General features: G+C 54.3%; 1 protein-coding gene across 2 annotated transcripts in view; it reads right to left on the minus strand.

The window, feature by feature from the left end:
* The window catches only part of CROCC (ciliary rootlet coiled-coil, rootletin), a gene marked incomplete at its 3' end in the record, with an annotated part of 72394 nt that overhangs the window by 28479 nt on the left and 27944 nt on the right, over positions 1-15971 (minus strand). For both annotated transcript variants that reach the window (XM_040326730.1, XM_040326729.1), the window contains 7 exon segments: positions 1024-1128; positions 2872-2956; positions 3046-3273; positions 3455-3561; positions 10350-10515; positions 14712-14809; positions 14929-15012. In XM_040326730.1, coding sequence (XP_040182664.1) covers positions 1024-1128; positions 2872-2956; positions 3046-3273; positions 3455-3561; positions 10350-10515; positions 14712-14809; positions 14929-15012 — 873 coding nt within the window.

A 15971-nucleotide genomic window follows, 5' to 3' on the forward strand; every position in this document is an offset into this window, starting at 1 on the left:
GGGATTTCTCCCCCTCCCTCTGCTCGCTGACACTGTGCATAATATGAGAGCCTCTCGCATAGCCACGGCCGCTCAATCTGCTCCCTCCCCCTGCATCCTCATTGGCAGGGAGGAGAGCGACTTCAGGGCGGACTCCACCAGCACTGGGGGGGGGGGGCAAGCCTCCCATTATCTCAGTGACAGTGGGAAAACAGACCGATTTCTCCCGTGAAAGGGTCTCGTAATAAAGGGCCCCACAACAGAAGTAAAAGGGCCCCAGGATATATATATATGATTGCATTTTATAGTTGCCCCCCCCCCCTATTTTTGGCCCTGTCCCCTAGAGCTGAGCGATTTTGGCCCCCAAAAAAATTTAAGAAGAAAAAAAACAAAACTCGATTAACGATTCGAATCTAGTTTTTTTCTTTTCATGGACACCGCGCCGGTCCTAAGAAAATGCGGGCAGGAGTTTTTCGATGAGGCCGCGGCTTCGGTCTAGTCCGCCGCGTTCCTGGGAAAAGGCCGCGAACTAGGCCGAAGCCGCGGCCTCGCCTAAAAAAATCCTGCAGGGATCCTCGATCAGGCAGGATTTTTTAGATGAGGCCGCGGCTTCGGCCTAGTCCGCTGAGCGCCGGTCCTATGGAAATAAAATATCGATTTGACCTCCCAACTCGATTCAAGAGTCAAATCTCTTTTTTCCCCAGCCCTACTGTACCACCATGTGCCCCCCCCCCCCCCCCCTTAAATATGAAAGCTGGAGATGCCACTGGCAGGAGCCAATGGCACCCGCTGCTGTCTCAGCCAATGAGGAATGAGAGACCTGGGAGAAGCTCAGCTCTCTTTCACTTTGCTGGATCGAGAGGGGGCTCAGGTAAGTATTAGAGGGGGCTGAGGGGGGGGAAGCCTTTAGCCTTCAGTTTCAATCATCCTTGTTACAGAATATAACGAAACAGCAGAAACTATCACTTCTAATATTTTATTGGTCTCTTGTAAGCCTCATTAGATTGTCAGCTCCTCAGCCTACATCTGTGGGGGGGGGCAGACCTGGGTGAGTTCTCGGAGGGTCTCCTGTAGAAATTCTCTCTCGGCCTTCAGTGCTTCCATCTCCTCGAAGACCAGCACGTTCTGCTCCTTCATCTCACTCCTCTCCTGCAATGAGAAATCAGACGTCTCAAAAACATGAGCTGTGGGAGGGGCCCAGGAGGCTCCATGCACTACGGAAAAGTTACAGGGGGGGGGGGGGGCGGAGACAAGACCTGGTGCCTTGCACAAGGAGAGAAAGCAGAGCTGTGGGAGGGGCCCAGGAGGCTCCACGCACTACGGAAAAGTTACAGGGGGGGGGGGCGGCGACAAGACCTGGTGCCTTGCACAAGGAGAGAAAGCAGAGCTGTGGGAGGGGCCCAGGAGGCTCCATGCACTATGGAAAAGTTACAGGGGGGGCGGAGACAAGACCTGGTGCCTTGCACAAGGAGAGAAAGCAGAGCTGTGGGAGGGGCCCAGGAGGCTCCATGCACTATGGAAAAGTTACAGGGGGGGCGGAGACAAGACCTGGTACCTTGCACAAGGAGAGGAAGCAGAGCTGTGGGAGGGGCCCAGGAAGCTCCACCCACTACAGAAAAATGACAGGAGGGGGCGAAGACAAGACCAGTTCTTCTGCACAAGGATGGAAAGCAGAGCTGTGGGAGGGGCCCAGGAAGCTCCACCCACTACAGAAAAATGACAGGAGGGGGCGAAGACAAGACCAGTTCTTCTGCACAAGGATGGAAAGCAGAGCTGTTGGAGGCAAAATAAGAAAAGCCGGCAACTCCATGTCCACCGCCTTGCAATGTGCCGAAACGTGTCAGGCCTTGTATCCTTTTACATGTAGCAATAAATGTTTACATTTGAATATGGACACAGAGTTGCCGGCTTTTCCTATTTTGAATGTTGCCTAAGTCTTGTCTGGAGGACACAACAGCCTGAGCGCCCCATCATGGACTCTACTTCTATACTCAGGAGACTCCCTTGGTGAGAGAGCTGCATTCCTTTTCATCTAATAAGAGCTGTGAGAGGGGCCCAGCAGGCTCCACCCACTACAGGAAACTAGGGGTTTGGATAAAAAGACCAATCCTCCTGCACAAGAAAAGAGAAGAGCTGTGGGAGGGACCCAGCAGGCTCCACCCACTACAGCAAACTAGGGGGTGGATACAAAAGACCAGTCCTCCTGCACAAGGAAAGAGAAGAGCTGTGGGAGGGACCCAGCAGGCTCCACCCACTACAGCAAACTAGGGGGTGGATACAAAAGACCAGTCCTCCTGCACAAGGAAAGAGAAGAGCTGTGGGAGGGGGCCAGTAGGCTCCACCCACTACAGGAAACAAGGGGGTGGATAAAAATAGGGTTTTTGTACTCACCGTAAAATCCATTTCTCTGAGTTCATGGACGGACACAGCAGCATTGACCTTAGGGTTATATTCCTTTCCTTTCAGGAGAGACCCTGAAAGGAAAGGTATATAACCCTAAGGTCAATGCTGCTGTGTCCATCCATGAACGGAAGAGAAAAAAGACCAGTCCTCCTGCACAAGGAAAGAGAAGAGCTGTGGGAGGGGCCTAGCAAGCTCCACCCACTACAGGAAACTAGTGGGTGGATAAAAAAGATCAGAGCTGTGGGAGGGGCCCAGAAGGCTACACCCACTACTGACATCCTGGAAAGAACTACAGGAGGGGGCGGAGACAAGACTAGTCCTCCTGCACAGGAAGAGAGAGCAGCAGTGGGCGGTCTTTATTACAGGAAGTCTCACGCTGGATTACAGATCTGGAAGAAGAAGTCACATGACCGATGGATTTTAGTCAAGATTACAAGAGTTCAGCTTTAAGCCTCTAAATCAGCCGCGGCGGCCATTTTTGTTTTGTACCTTCTCCTGCAGGCTCCTGATCTGAAGGTCTTTTTCCTTGCTGTCGCTCTGCAGACGCTCAATGGTCTTACTCAGTTCTGCCGCCCTGCAGGACAAAAAAAACACACAGAGTCACAATACAGCGACGGTCAGCGAGAGTTGAAAGACCGTTGGATGTATTAGAAGGTAACTAACCTGGCGCTAAGCTCCGCCTTCTCCGCGTCGTACGCCGCTTGCAGCTGGATCATTTGCCGCACTTTGTCCTTCAGCTGCTCGTCCAGCTGGGCCACCTGCAGCGCCTGCCTCTCCACCGCGGCGACGCCGTTATTCTCCGCCAGCCGGTGGGACCCGCTGACGTTCAGGCAGGAGGCGTGAAGAGTGCGGCAAGACTGCGACATTTCCTTCTGGATCAGCGTCAGGTCCCTGCGTACAGAGAGGAGAGAATTCAGAGACACAAAACGTTCACCGCGCTATTTTCACTCCATCGGCGCTTCGCCGTTTTGTAGCCAAGTTTATGCCGCGCGGAGCGGCGGTTTTTCTTGCTGCACCCAAAAATCTTAGGAACCCTTTAGATAAAAATAAAAAAGTTGCCGTCGTCGCCCACCTCTCCGTCATCGTTTTCATCTCACTGAAGTGTCTGCGGAACCCGACGACCTGTCTCCATAGCGACAGCAGCCGGCTGTGCTCATTACTGAAGTACGAGTTAAAGGACTGCAGGGGGCGACAAAGGAGAAAAAAAAGGATTTTTGTACTCACCGTAAAATCCATTTCTCTGAGTTCATAGACGGACACAGCCTTCATTGACCTTAGGGTTATGCTTCTTCCTACCAGGAGATTTAGGCAGAATTCTACAGCACTTAAGGTGTTAAAAACTTTCCTTCATGCTGCTCCTCCCAGGGGGCGTGGCTCCCCCAGGCATAACCCACACCCTGCTCTAGGAGCCTCAGTTCGTAACAAGCAGTACAAACAAAGGAGGGGTGGGTGCTGTGTCCGTCTATGAACTCAGAGAAATGGATTTTACGGTGAGTACAAAAATCCTTTTTTCTCTTTCGTTCATAGACGGACACAGCCTTCATTGACCTTAGGGACGTCCCCAAGCAGTGTCAAAAAAATTAGAGGGGTGGGAAAAATAACACAGCAAAAACAGGTTACACCCCAAACAAAAACCGGAGTTACTCAACGGAGGAACTCCAACCTTAAACTGCCGCCTGTAACACCCTGCGGCCAATGGAGGCATCCGAAGATGCACTCACATCCACCATATAAAACTTTGAAAAAGCGTGGACCGACGACCAGGTCACAGCCTTACACACCAGTAACACAGAGGCTTGGTGTCGGAAAGCCCAAGAGGCCCCGATCGCCCTGGTCGAATGCGCCATGACCCGAAAGGGGGGCGCCCGCCCTTCAGGGCATAGGCCTGAAGCACAATCCGTCGGATCCACCTGGAAATGGTGGCCGACGAAACTGCCAGGCCCTTACTGGGACCGGACACAGACACGAACAGCGAGTCCGACATCCGGAACGGAGCTGTCGCCGACAAGTAAACTCGAAGGGCCCGAACCACATCCAAAGAATGTAAAGTGGCCTCCTTCGGGTTCTTCGGCTGAGGACACAAGGATGGAAGAACAATGTCCACATCCAAGTGAAAAGCCGAAACGACCTTAGGGAGAAAAACGGCTGCGGCCGCAGCACCACCTCATCCTTACGGATGACCAAGCAGGGAGCCTTGCAAGACAAGGCCACCAGAACAGACAGACACCCGTCTGATCGAGGTAATTGCTACCAGAAATAAAATCACCTTTTGTGACAATAAAACAAAAAACCTCCCGAATGTCCTCAAAAGGGGGCATCCCGAAGCACTGAAAGGACTAAATTCAAGTCCCATGGGGGTAATGGAGGGCGCACCGGAGGGGCCACCTGCCAGACCCCCTGACCCAACGCACGCACCCAGGAGTGCTATGCCAAGGGTCGCTGCAAGTAAAAAACAGCCAGAGCAGAAATCTGGCTCCTAACCGTACGTAAGGCGAGAGCCTGAACCACTCCCTGCTGCAAAGACAGCAGAATCCTGTACACAACGCATGTACGAGAGTGCCAGTTCATCTCCCCACACACAGAGAAGTAGGCCTTCCATGTATGAGGAAAAAACCTACGTGAGGTAGACCTCCGTGCAGGCAGCACGGTAGAGACCACCGAGCCCAATAGGCCTCGGTCCTTAAGCCCCTGGCTCTCAACAGCCACGCCGCTAAGGCCGGTGGCTGTGAAACAGGGTGGAAGATTGGACCCTGTAACAGAAAATCAATTCCCAGGGGAAGACGCTAGGGGGCGTCTGCCAGCAGACGCACCTGGTCCGCGTACCAGAAGCGACGCGGCCAATCTGGGGCAATCAGGACCGATAGAATCCCTACAGCTTCTACTCTGCGCAGCAGGCGAGGAAGAAGCTTCCGAGGAGGGAAGGTGTAAAGTAGGCGACAGCGACCCCAAGGAGCCACCAACGCGCCTGACGCGTCCGCCCACGGGTCCTTAAACCTGGCCACGAACCGTGGCACCTACCGATATAGAGACGGGACGCTAGAAGGTCCACGTCCGGAGTGCCCCACTTTCGGCACAGACCCCGAAACACCTGCGGGTGGAGAGACCACTCTCCTTGGCCCAGTGCAGTGCGACTTAGGTAGTCGGCTAGCCAATTCCGTATTCCCGGAATGTACCCGGCCGATAGAGCCGGAACGGACCCTTCGGCCCACCGAAAGGATGCGCGCGACCCCCGTCGCTGCAACAGAACTCCGTGTGCCTCCCTGATGATCAACCTACGCCACGGACGTGGTGTTATCGGACAGGATCCTGACCGGTCGGCCCTGTAGATCCAGGGACCACCTGGTAAGGCAAAGCTTGATTGCTCGGAGCTCCAGAACGTTGATCAGTAGGCAGGACTCCACCTAAATCCAGTGCCCCTGGGCTGACTGGGTGCCCCAAGCGCCCCTCCCCAACCGGAGAGGCTGGCATCCGTCGTGACCACTGTCCAGTGGCCTGCAGAAAAATGACTTTCCGGCCCGAAGCACCGGAAACGCCAGCCACCATACCAGGGGAGACATGATCAGATGACTCAACTGAATCTGGTAATCCAGAGATGACGGAAGCTAGTCCCATCGTGACAGCAGTTCCCTCCGTAGTACCCTGGCGTGGAATTGGGCATACGGAACCGCCTCGAAAGAGGCTACCAACTGACCCAGAACCTTCCTGCAGAATCGCAGAGATGACCGCTTCTGGGTCGGCAACTGCTGCACAGCAGATGGCAGAGTCTGAAGTTTTTCCGTTAGGAGAAAAACACTCCCGCCCCGGAGGAATCCAGGACCAGTCCCAGGTATCCCTGAGACGGAATCAACCCTGATTTCAGGACAATCCAGAAACCAGCCGAACACTCGGAGAGCCTGACACGTGATAGACACGGCTCCACCAATGCAGAGCTCGAAGAAGCTCGTAGGAGAATGTCGTCCAGACATCCCATCATAACAAACCCCCGCTGTCACAGCCGGGCCAGTATCGGTACGAGCACCTTGGCGAAAACCCGCCGAATGGGAAGGACACCATTGAAAATGGTCCCCCCCGACCGCAAAGCACAGAATCTCTGGTGGTTTGAGGATATGCAGGTACACGTTCATGACATCCAAGGATGCCAGAAAAACCTGACAAAACAAAACGATGGACTTGAGGCCCAGGATCGACCGGGCCCCATCCTCCATGGGGACACAAACAGAATGGAGTAAAACCCCGAGACCGTTCCAACGAGGGAACTGGCACAATCACTCCCCTGACCAGAAGATCCTGGACAGCCCCTGACGGAGTCAACCGGCGAACCGGAGGAGGCCAGAAGCCGGAGGGAAAAAACCTGTTTGGCAGACAAGAGAGAAACTCAATCTTGTACCCCAAGGAAAACACTTCGCAATGCGAAGCCAGTCTCCCACCCGAGACACGGGCGGGAGCAGACCTTCAGGCGGAAGCAGGTATGTCCGCAGACTTGTTAGGCATGCGGTATCCGGTGCGCTGCTACCCCGCAGCGGGGATTCAAGCACCATGTAGACCTACCCCCACCGCACAGGGCGAGCGAAAAAACGCTTGGAGGTAGGCAAGGAGGGTCCTTGCACAGGGCGAGGTCCCTAGCCCTTCCCAAACCGTGGGAACAGCATGCGCTTACCACCTGTGGCATCCTCAATGATGCCAGTCAGGGAAGACCCAAAAGGACCGTTCACCCTTAACGGTGATCACCAAGGCCACCTTAGAGGTCCTTCTTCCAGCTCCTGCAGCAGGAGCTTCGCCCTTTTAGTCGGGGCCTGCCAGGGCCCTGGCCAGAGCCGGCCTCACCGCCGAACCCACCACCGTGAATAGGGAGCGGGCCACGGCCTCCACTCTCCTATCAGTGGGATCCTGAAATGCAGGAGCCCCTTCCACAGGCAATGTGGTGGCCTTGCGCAGTCTGGACACAGGGGGGTCCACTGGCGGAGGAGAGACCTACTTTTTTTTTTTTTAAAGCCCCCCTCAAGGGGGTAACGGGTTGCAAAGTTTTTTGACAAACTTTTTGCGGTGCATCCCATTCCTTGTATAACATATAGTCCAAATAAGGAACACAAGGAAACACTTCAGCGATGCGTGGTAGTCTGCTGGTACTGACACGGAGGTGTCTCCGCCACATCCTCAATTTTTAGAGCCTCACGCACCGCAGAAACAAGAGCTCCAACAAATTCTTGCCAGCAACTGACTGCAGCAGAGTCATCCTCACTATCCATAAGGGTTAAAACCCGCAGCCTCTGACATAACAGAACCAGAAAAAAAAAACAGCGATTCTGTGTCATCCCCAGAAGCAGGCTTCAGGGAGGGGGCGCTTTTTTACCCCCCATCCGGGCACTAGCAGCTTCAAACCTGGCAAGAAACCCAGGACAGCCAACATAACAGATGTGGCAGGGGGAGGGGCATTAAGGGTTAACTCAGGCATAGCTTGAGTTCCATAGTGTCAGCGCTGAGTCACCCACCCTGCAAGGCAGGACAAAAAAAACCCCACTGGTCACCTCCTTGCTGCTATTGCAGAGCATGGGGGCCCCCGGTATTCACCACCCCACCCAGCTGCAGAGGGAGCTGAAAAACCTCAGGTGTGCTCTGATGTGCTGACTGTGATGTGTATTCACCTCATGGAAGATTCACAGCACTAAAACTGTAACAGCACTAAAACTGACCAGAGGCTGTGCCGAGTCATCTCAGGGAAGAATCACATCGTTACCAAGGAGATTTCCAAGATGGCCACCATCTGAGGTAAAAATTACCTCATAGAACACAGCAGCACTGAGTGCTTTGTCTGTTACCTCAGAAAAGAATCACAGCGTTACCAAGGAGATTTCCAAGACGGCCGCTGTCTGAGGTAAAAATTACCTCATAGAACACAGCAGCCCTGACTGCTTTGTCTGTTACCTCAGAAAAGAATCACAGCGTTACCAAGGAGATTTCCAAGACGGCCGCTGTCTGAGGTAAAAATTACCTCATAGAACACAGCAGCACTGACTGCTTTGTCTGTTACCTCAGAAAAGAATCACAGCGTTACCAAGGAGATTTCCAAGACGGCCGCTGTCTGAGGTAAAAATTAAGCAGCACACAGCAGCACCCCCCAGAGTAACAACACAGTCCCCCTAACAACACACGGGCCCCGGTGGTAACAAAGAAAACCCAGGAGGCCCCCCTTCACAGCCACTACCCAGTCAGGGGAAGGAGGGAGAGGAAGGGGAGAGAGGAAAGCAGGGCGGACCCTCAGTCGACCTCCCCAGGGAAACCACCAGCCAGACCACTTACCTGAGTAAGGGGCCACTACTTACCTGTCCTGCGACTACCCGGCTGGAGGTATCCCAGACAGAACCAACGTCCGTAAACGGCATGGCTGTCGGCCAGACACACTGTGACAAAGCCATAGAGACCGGTCATATGTGTGCCCTAGAACCAAAGTTCCCCGGCCGCCCCTGGAGCAATGGGGCCTGTCGTGGACGTCCCAAAGCTGAGCTGAGGGCCGGCACACGCTCGAAGGCCGAACATGGGGGGACTACAAGAGTCGAGGACCCAGCCTGTCACCCAGTCGGCTGTTGATAGAAGAATCGCAGGATTCAAAAATGCAGGAACAAAATAATAAAAAAAGCGAGAAAAATCGCCAGAAAAAAACTCCAGAGTCCAGGAACTCCAGAGATAGCCTTGACCTCCTGTCGTTAGGCAGAAAACAAACTGAGGCTGCTAAAGCAGGGTGTGGGTTATGCCTGGGGGAGCCACGCCCCCTGGGAGGAGCAGCATGAAGGAAAGTTTTTAACACCTTAAGTGCTGTAGAATTCTGCCTAAATCTCCTGGTAGGAAGAAGCATAACCCTAAGGTCAATGAAGGCTGTGTCCGTCTATGAACGAAAGAGAAAATAATACATTACATAAAGTCACTTACAGCAGTCTCTGCACCACAGGAGCTTACACTCTAATGTCCCCTCCCCCCCACAGTCACATCAGTCTTTGTACAGAGGAGCTTACACTCTAATGTCCCCCCACAGTCACATCAGTCTCTGTACAGAGGAGCTTACACTCTAATGTCCCCTCCCCCCACAGTCACATCAGTCTCTGTACAGAGGAGCTTACACTCTAATGTCCCCTCCCCCCACAGTCACATCAGTCTCTGTACAGAGGAGCTTACACTCTAATGTCCCCTCCCCCCCACATCACATCAGTCTCTGTACAGAGGAGCTTACACTCTAATGTCCCCTCCCCCCACATCACATCAGTCTCTGTACAGAGGAGCTTACACTCTAATGTCCCCTCCCCCACAGTCACATCAGTCTCTGTACAGAGGAGCTTACACTCGAATGTCCCCTCCCCCCCACATCACATCAGTCTCTGTACAGAGGAGCTTACACTCTAATGTCCCCTCCCCCCCACATCACATCAGTCTCTGTACAGAGGAGCTTACACTCTAATGTCCCCTCCCCCCACACATCACATCAGTCTCTGTACAGAGGAGCTTACACTCTAATGTCCCCTCCCCCCCACAGTCACATCAGTCTCTGTACAGAGGAGCTTACACTCTAATGTCCCCTCCCCCACAGTCACATCAGTCTCTGTACAGAGGAGCTTACACTCTAATGTCCCCTCCCCCCACATCACATCAGTCTCTGTACAGAGGAGCTTACACTCTAATGTCCCCTCCCCCCACATCACATCAGTCTCTGTACAGAGGAGCTTACACTCTAATGTCCCCTCCCCCCACAGTCACATCAGTCTCTGTACAGAGGAGCTTACACTCTAATGTCCCCCCCCCCCACACATCACATCAGTCTCTGTACAGAGGAGCTTACACTCTAATGTCCCCTCCCCCCACAGTCACACACTATTATTATGATACATTTATATAGCTCTGACATATACCGCAGTGCTGTACAGAGTACACTGAGCCAATCAGATGGAACCTGGCTGTGATGTATGGAAGGCGTCACTCACCTCTTCCTCTCTCCTCCATTCGCTCTCTTTCTGCTCCAGCTCATCGCGAGCTTTGGTCCAATCGTTTGTCAACTTGCGCAGATCCTCACTCAGGGCCTGATTGGCGGCGTTGGCCTGGTCCAGCTGCTCTCTCAGCATGGCGTTCACCTGGGTGAGGCTGGAACTCCTATGTGGAGGAGAAGAGAAGCTGAACACTGGAGGTCTCGGTAGTACTGGGACGGGACACTGGAAGTCGCGGTAGTACTGGGACGGGACACTGGAAGTCGCGGTAGTACTGGGACGGGACACTGGAAGTCGCGGTAGTACTGGGACAGGACACTGGAAGTCTCTGTAGTACTGGGACAGGACACTGGAAGTCTCGGTAGTACTGGGACAGGACACTGGAAATCTCGGTAGTACTGGGACAGGACACTGGAAGTCTCGGTAGTACTGGGACAGGACACTGGAAGTCTCGGTAGTACTGGGACAGGACACTGGAAGTCTCTGTAGTACTGGGACAAGACGCTGGAAGTCTCTGTAGTACTGGGACAGGACACTGGAAGTCTCGGTAGTACTGGGACAGGACACTGGAAGTCTCTGTAGTACTGGGACAGGACACTGGAAGTCTCGGTAGTACTGGGACAGGACACTGGAAGTCTCGGTAGTACTGGGACAGGACACTGGAAGTCTCGGTAGTACTGGGACAAGACGCTGGAAGTCTCGGTAGTACTGGGACAGGACACTGGAAGTCTCGGTAGTACTGGGACAGGACACTGGAAGTCTCTGTAGTACTGGGACAAGACGCTGGAAGTCTCTGTAGTACTGGGACAGGACACTGGAAGTCTCTGTAGTACTGGGACAGGACACTGGAAGTCTCGGTAGTACTGGGACAGGACACTGGAAGTCTCGGTAGTACTGGGACAGGACGCTGGAAGTCTCGGTAGTACTGGGACAGGACGCTGGAAGTCTCGGTAGTACTGGGACAGGACGCTGGAAGTCTCTGTAGTACTGGGACAAGACGCTGGAAGTCTCTGTAGTACTGGGACAGGACACTGGAAGTCTCGGTAGTACTGGGACAGGACACTGGAAGTCGCTGTAGTACTGGGACAGGACACTGGAAGTCTCGGTAGTACTGGGACAGGACACTGGAAGTCTCGGTAGTACTGGGACAGGACACTGGAAGTCTCGGTAGTACTGGGACAGGACACTGGAAGTCGCTGTAGTACGGGGACAGGACACTGGAAGTCTCGGTAGTACTGGGACAGGACACTGGAAGTCTCGGTAGTACTGGGACAGGACACTGGAAGTCTCGGTAGTACTGGGAGAGGACACTGGTAGTCTCGGTAGTACTGGGACAGGACACTGGAAGTCTCGGTAGTACTGGGACAGGACACTGGAAGTCTCGGTAGTACTGGGACAGGACACTGGAAGTCTCGGTAGTACTGGGACAGGACACTGGAAGTCTCGGTAGTACTGGGACAGGACACTGGAAGTCTCGGTAGTACTGGGACAGGACACTGGAAGTCTCGGTAGTACTGGGACGGGACACTGGAAGTCTCGGTAGTACTGGGACGGGACACTGGAAGTCTCGGTAGTACTGGGACGGGACACTGGAAGTCTCGGTAGTACTGGGACAGGACACTGGAAGTCTCGGTAGTACTGGGACAGGACACTGGAAGTCTCGGTAGTACTGGGACAGGACACTGGAAGTCTCGGTAGTACTGGGACAGGACACTGGAAGTCTCGGTAGTACTGGGACAGGACACTGGAAGTCTCGGTAGTACTGGGACAGGACACTGGAAGTCTCGGTAGTACTGGGACAGGACACTGGAAGTCTCGGTAGTACTGGGACGGGACACTGGAAGTCTCGGTAGTACTGGGACGGGACACTGGAAGTCTCGGTAGTACTGGGACGGGACACTGGAAGTCTCGGTAGTACTGGGACGGGACACTGGAAGTCGCTGTAGTACTGGGACGGGACACTGGTAGTCTCGGTAGTACTGGGACGGGACACTGGAAGTCTCGGTAGTACTGGGACGGGACACTGGAAGTCTCGGTAGTACTGGGACAGGACACTGGAAGTCTCGGTAGTACTGGGACAGGACACTGGAAGTCTCGGTAGTACTGGGACAGGACACTGGAAGTCTCGGTAGTACTGGGACAGGACACTGGAAGTCTCGGTAGTACTGGGACAGGACACTGGAAGTCTCGGTAGTACTGGGACAGGACACTGGAAGTCTCGGTAGTACTGGGACAGGACACTGGAAGTCTCGGTAGTACTGGGACAGGACACTGGAAGTCTCGGTAGTACTGGGACAGGACACTGGAAGTCTCGGTAGTACTGGGACAGGACACTGGAAGTCTCGGTAGTACTGGGACGGGACACTGGAAGTCTCGGTAGTACTGGGACAGGACACTGGAAGTCTCGGTAGTACTGGGACGGGACACTGGAAGTCTCGGTAGTACTGGGACGGGACACTGGAAGTCTCGGTAGTACTGGGACGGGACACTGGAAGTCGCTGTAGTACTGGGACGGGACACTGGTAGTCTCGGTAGTACTGGGACGGGACACTGGAAGTCTCGGTAGTACTGGGACGGGACACTGGAAGTCTCGGTAGTACTGGGACGGGACACTGGAAGTCTCTGTAGTACTGGGACAGGACACTGGAGGTCTCTGTAGTACTGGGACAGGACACTGGAAGTCTCGGTAGTACTGGGACAGGACACTGGAAGTCTCGGTAGTACTGGGACAGGACACTGGAAGTCTCGGTAGTACTGGGACAGGACACTGGAAGTCTCGGTAGTACTGGGACAGGACACTGGAAGTCGCTGTAGTACTGGGACGGGACACTGGAAGTCGCTGTAGTACTGGGACGGGACACTGGTAGTCTCGGTAGTACTGTGACGGGACACTGGAAGTCTCGGTAGTACTGGGACGGGACACTGGAAGTCTCGGTAGTACTGGGACAGGACACTGGAAGTCTCGGTAGTACTGGGACAGGACACTGGAAGTCTCGGTAGTACTGGGACAGGACACTGGAAGTCTCGGTAGTACTGGGACAGGACACTGGAAGTCTCGGTAGTACTGGGACAGGACACTGGAAGTCTCGGTAGTACTGGGACAGGACACTGGAAGTCTCGGTAGTACTGGGACAGGACACTGGAAGTCTCGGTAGTACTGGGACAGGACACTGGAAGTCTCGGTAGTACTGGGACAGGACACTGGAAGTCGCGGTAGTACTGGGACAGGACACTGGAAGTCTCGGTAGTACTGGGACAGGACACTGGAAGTCTCGGTAGTACTGGGACAGGACACTGGAAGTCTCGGTAGTACTGGGACAGGACACTGGAAGTCTCGGTAGTACTGGGACGGGACACTGGAAGTCTCGGTAGTACTGGGACGGGACACTGGAAGTCTCGGTAGTACTGGGACGGGACACTGGAAGTCTCGGTAGTACTGGGACGGGACACTGGAAGTCGCTGTAGTACTGGGACGGGACACTGGTAGTCTCGGTAGTACTGGGACGGGACACTGGAAGTCTCGGTAGTACTGGGACGGGACACTGGAAGTCTCGGTAGTACTGGGAGAGGACACTGGAAGTCTCGGTAGTACTGGGACAGGACACTGGAGGTCTCTGTAGTACTGGGACAGGACACTGGAAGTCTCGGTAGTACTGGGACAGGACACTGGAGGTCTCTGTAGTACTGGGACAGGACACTGGAAGTCTCGGTAGTACTGGGACAGGACACTGGAAGTCTCGGTAGTACTGGGACGGGACACTGGAAGTCTCGGTAGTACTGGGAGAGGACACTGGAAGTCTCGGTAGTACTGGGACAGGACACTGGAGGTCTCTGTAGTACTGGGACAGGACACTGGAAGTCTCGGTAGTACTGGGACAGGACACTGGAGGTCTCTGTAGTACTGGGACAGGACACTGGAAGTCTCGGTAGTACTGGGACAGGACACTGGAAGTCTCGGTAGTACTGGGACAGGACACTGGAAGTCTCGGTAGTACTGGGACAGGACACTGGAAGTCTCGGTAGTACTGGGACAGGACACTGGAAGTCTCGGTAGTACTGGGACAGGACACTGGAAGTCTCGGTAGTACTGGGACGGGACACTGGAAGTCTCGGTAGTACTGGGAGAGGACACTGGAAGTCTCGGTAGTACTGGGACAGGACACTGGAGGTCTCTGTAGTACTGGGACAGGACACTGGAAGTCTCGGTAGTACTGGGACAGGACACTGGAGGTCTCTGTAGTACTGGGACAGGACACTGGAGGTCTCTGTAGTACTGGGACGGGACACTGGAAGTCTCGGTAGTACTGGGACGGGACACTGGAAGTCTCGGTAGTGCTGGGACGGGACACTGGAAGTCTCTACCTCTGTTGCTCCTCCTCCATGCGTATGAGTGCGTTCTCCAGCTCGTTGCTGGTCTCCTCCTCCTGCCGCAGCCGCGAGTCGGTCATCTCCAGGCGGCTCTATACAGGAAAGGAGGATATTCTCTATGGTCAGTAATGTGTCGGTATAAAAGGTCCAGATATTTATCACCCCAGAGATCAGGAATTCGATCTTTATTCTATATAAAATTCACACTCACACTAAGACGTTCGTGCTCCAGCTCTGTCGATCGTTCCAACAACTGCTGCTCCACCTCTCCACATCGCTTCTTGTACTGCAGAACCTGCGGAGACACAGCGGGAGGATTACCAACAAAGATTCTGGAGGTAGGCCCCCCTCACACTCCATAGACTTGGGGGAAGAGGGCCCTCACACTCCATAGACTTGGGGGAAGAGGGCCCTCACACTCCATAGACTTGGGAGAAGTAGGCCCTCACACTCCATAGACTTGGGGGAGGTAGGCCCCCCTCACACTCCATAGACTTGGGAGAAGTAGGCCCTCACACTCCATAGACTTGGGAGAAGTAGGCCCCCCTCACACTCCATAGACTTGGGGGAGGTAGGCCCCCCTCACACTCCATAGACTTGGGGGAGGTAGGCCCCCCTCACACTCCATAGACTTGGGAGGTAGGCCCTCACACTCCATAGACTTGGGGGAAGTAGGCCCTCACACTCCATAGACTTGGGGGAAGTAGACCCTCACACTCCATAGACTTGGGGGAGGTAGGCCCTCACACTCCATAGACTTGGGGGAAGTAGGCCCTCACACTCCATAGACTTGGGGGAAGTAGGCCCTCACACCCCATAGACTTGGGGGAAGTAGGCCCTCACACTCCATAGACTTGGGGGAAGTAGGCCCTCACACTCCATAGACTTGGGGGAGGTAGGCCCCCCTTACACTCCATAGACTTGGGAGGTAGGCCCCCCTTACACTCCATAGACTTGGGAGGTAGGCCCCCCTCACGCTCCATAGACTTGGGAAGTAGGCCCTCACACTCCATAGACTTGGGGGAAGTAGGCCCTCACACTCCATAGACTTGGGGGAAGTAGGCCCTCACACTCCATAGACTTGGGGGAAGTAGGCACTCACACTCCATAGACTTGGGGGAGGTAGGCCCTCACACTCCATAGACTTGGGGGAAGTAGGCCCTCACACTCCATAGACTTGGGAGGTAGGCCCCCCTCACGCTCCATAGACTTGGGAGGTAGGCCCTCACACTCCATAGACTTGGGGGAAGTAGG

Source organism: Rana temporaria, chromosome 10, assembly GCF_905171775.1.
Source record: "Rana temporaria chromosome 10, aRanTem1.1, whole genome shotgun sequence".
Classification (NCBI taxonomy): Eukaryota; Metazoa; Chordata; class Amphibia; order Anura; family Ranidae; genus Rana; species Rana temporaria.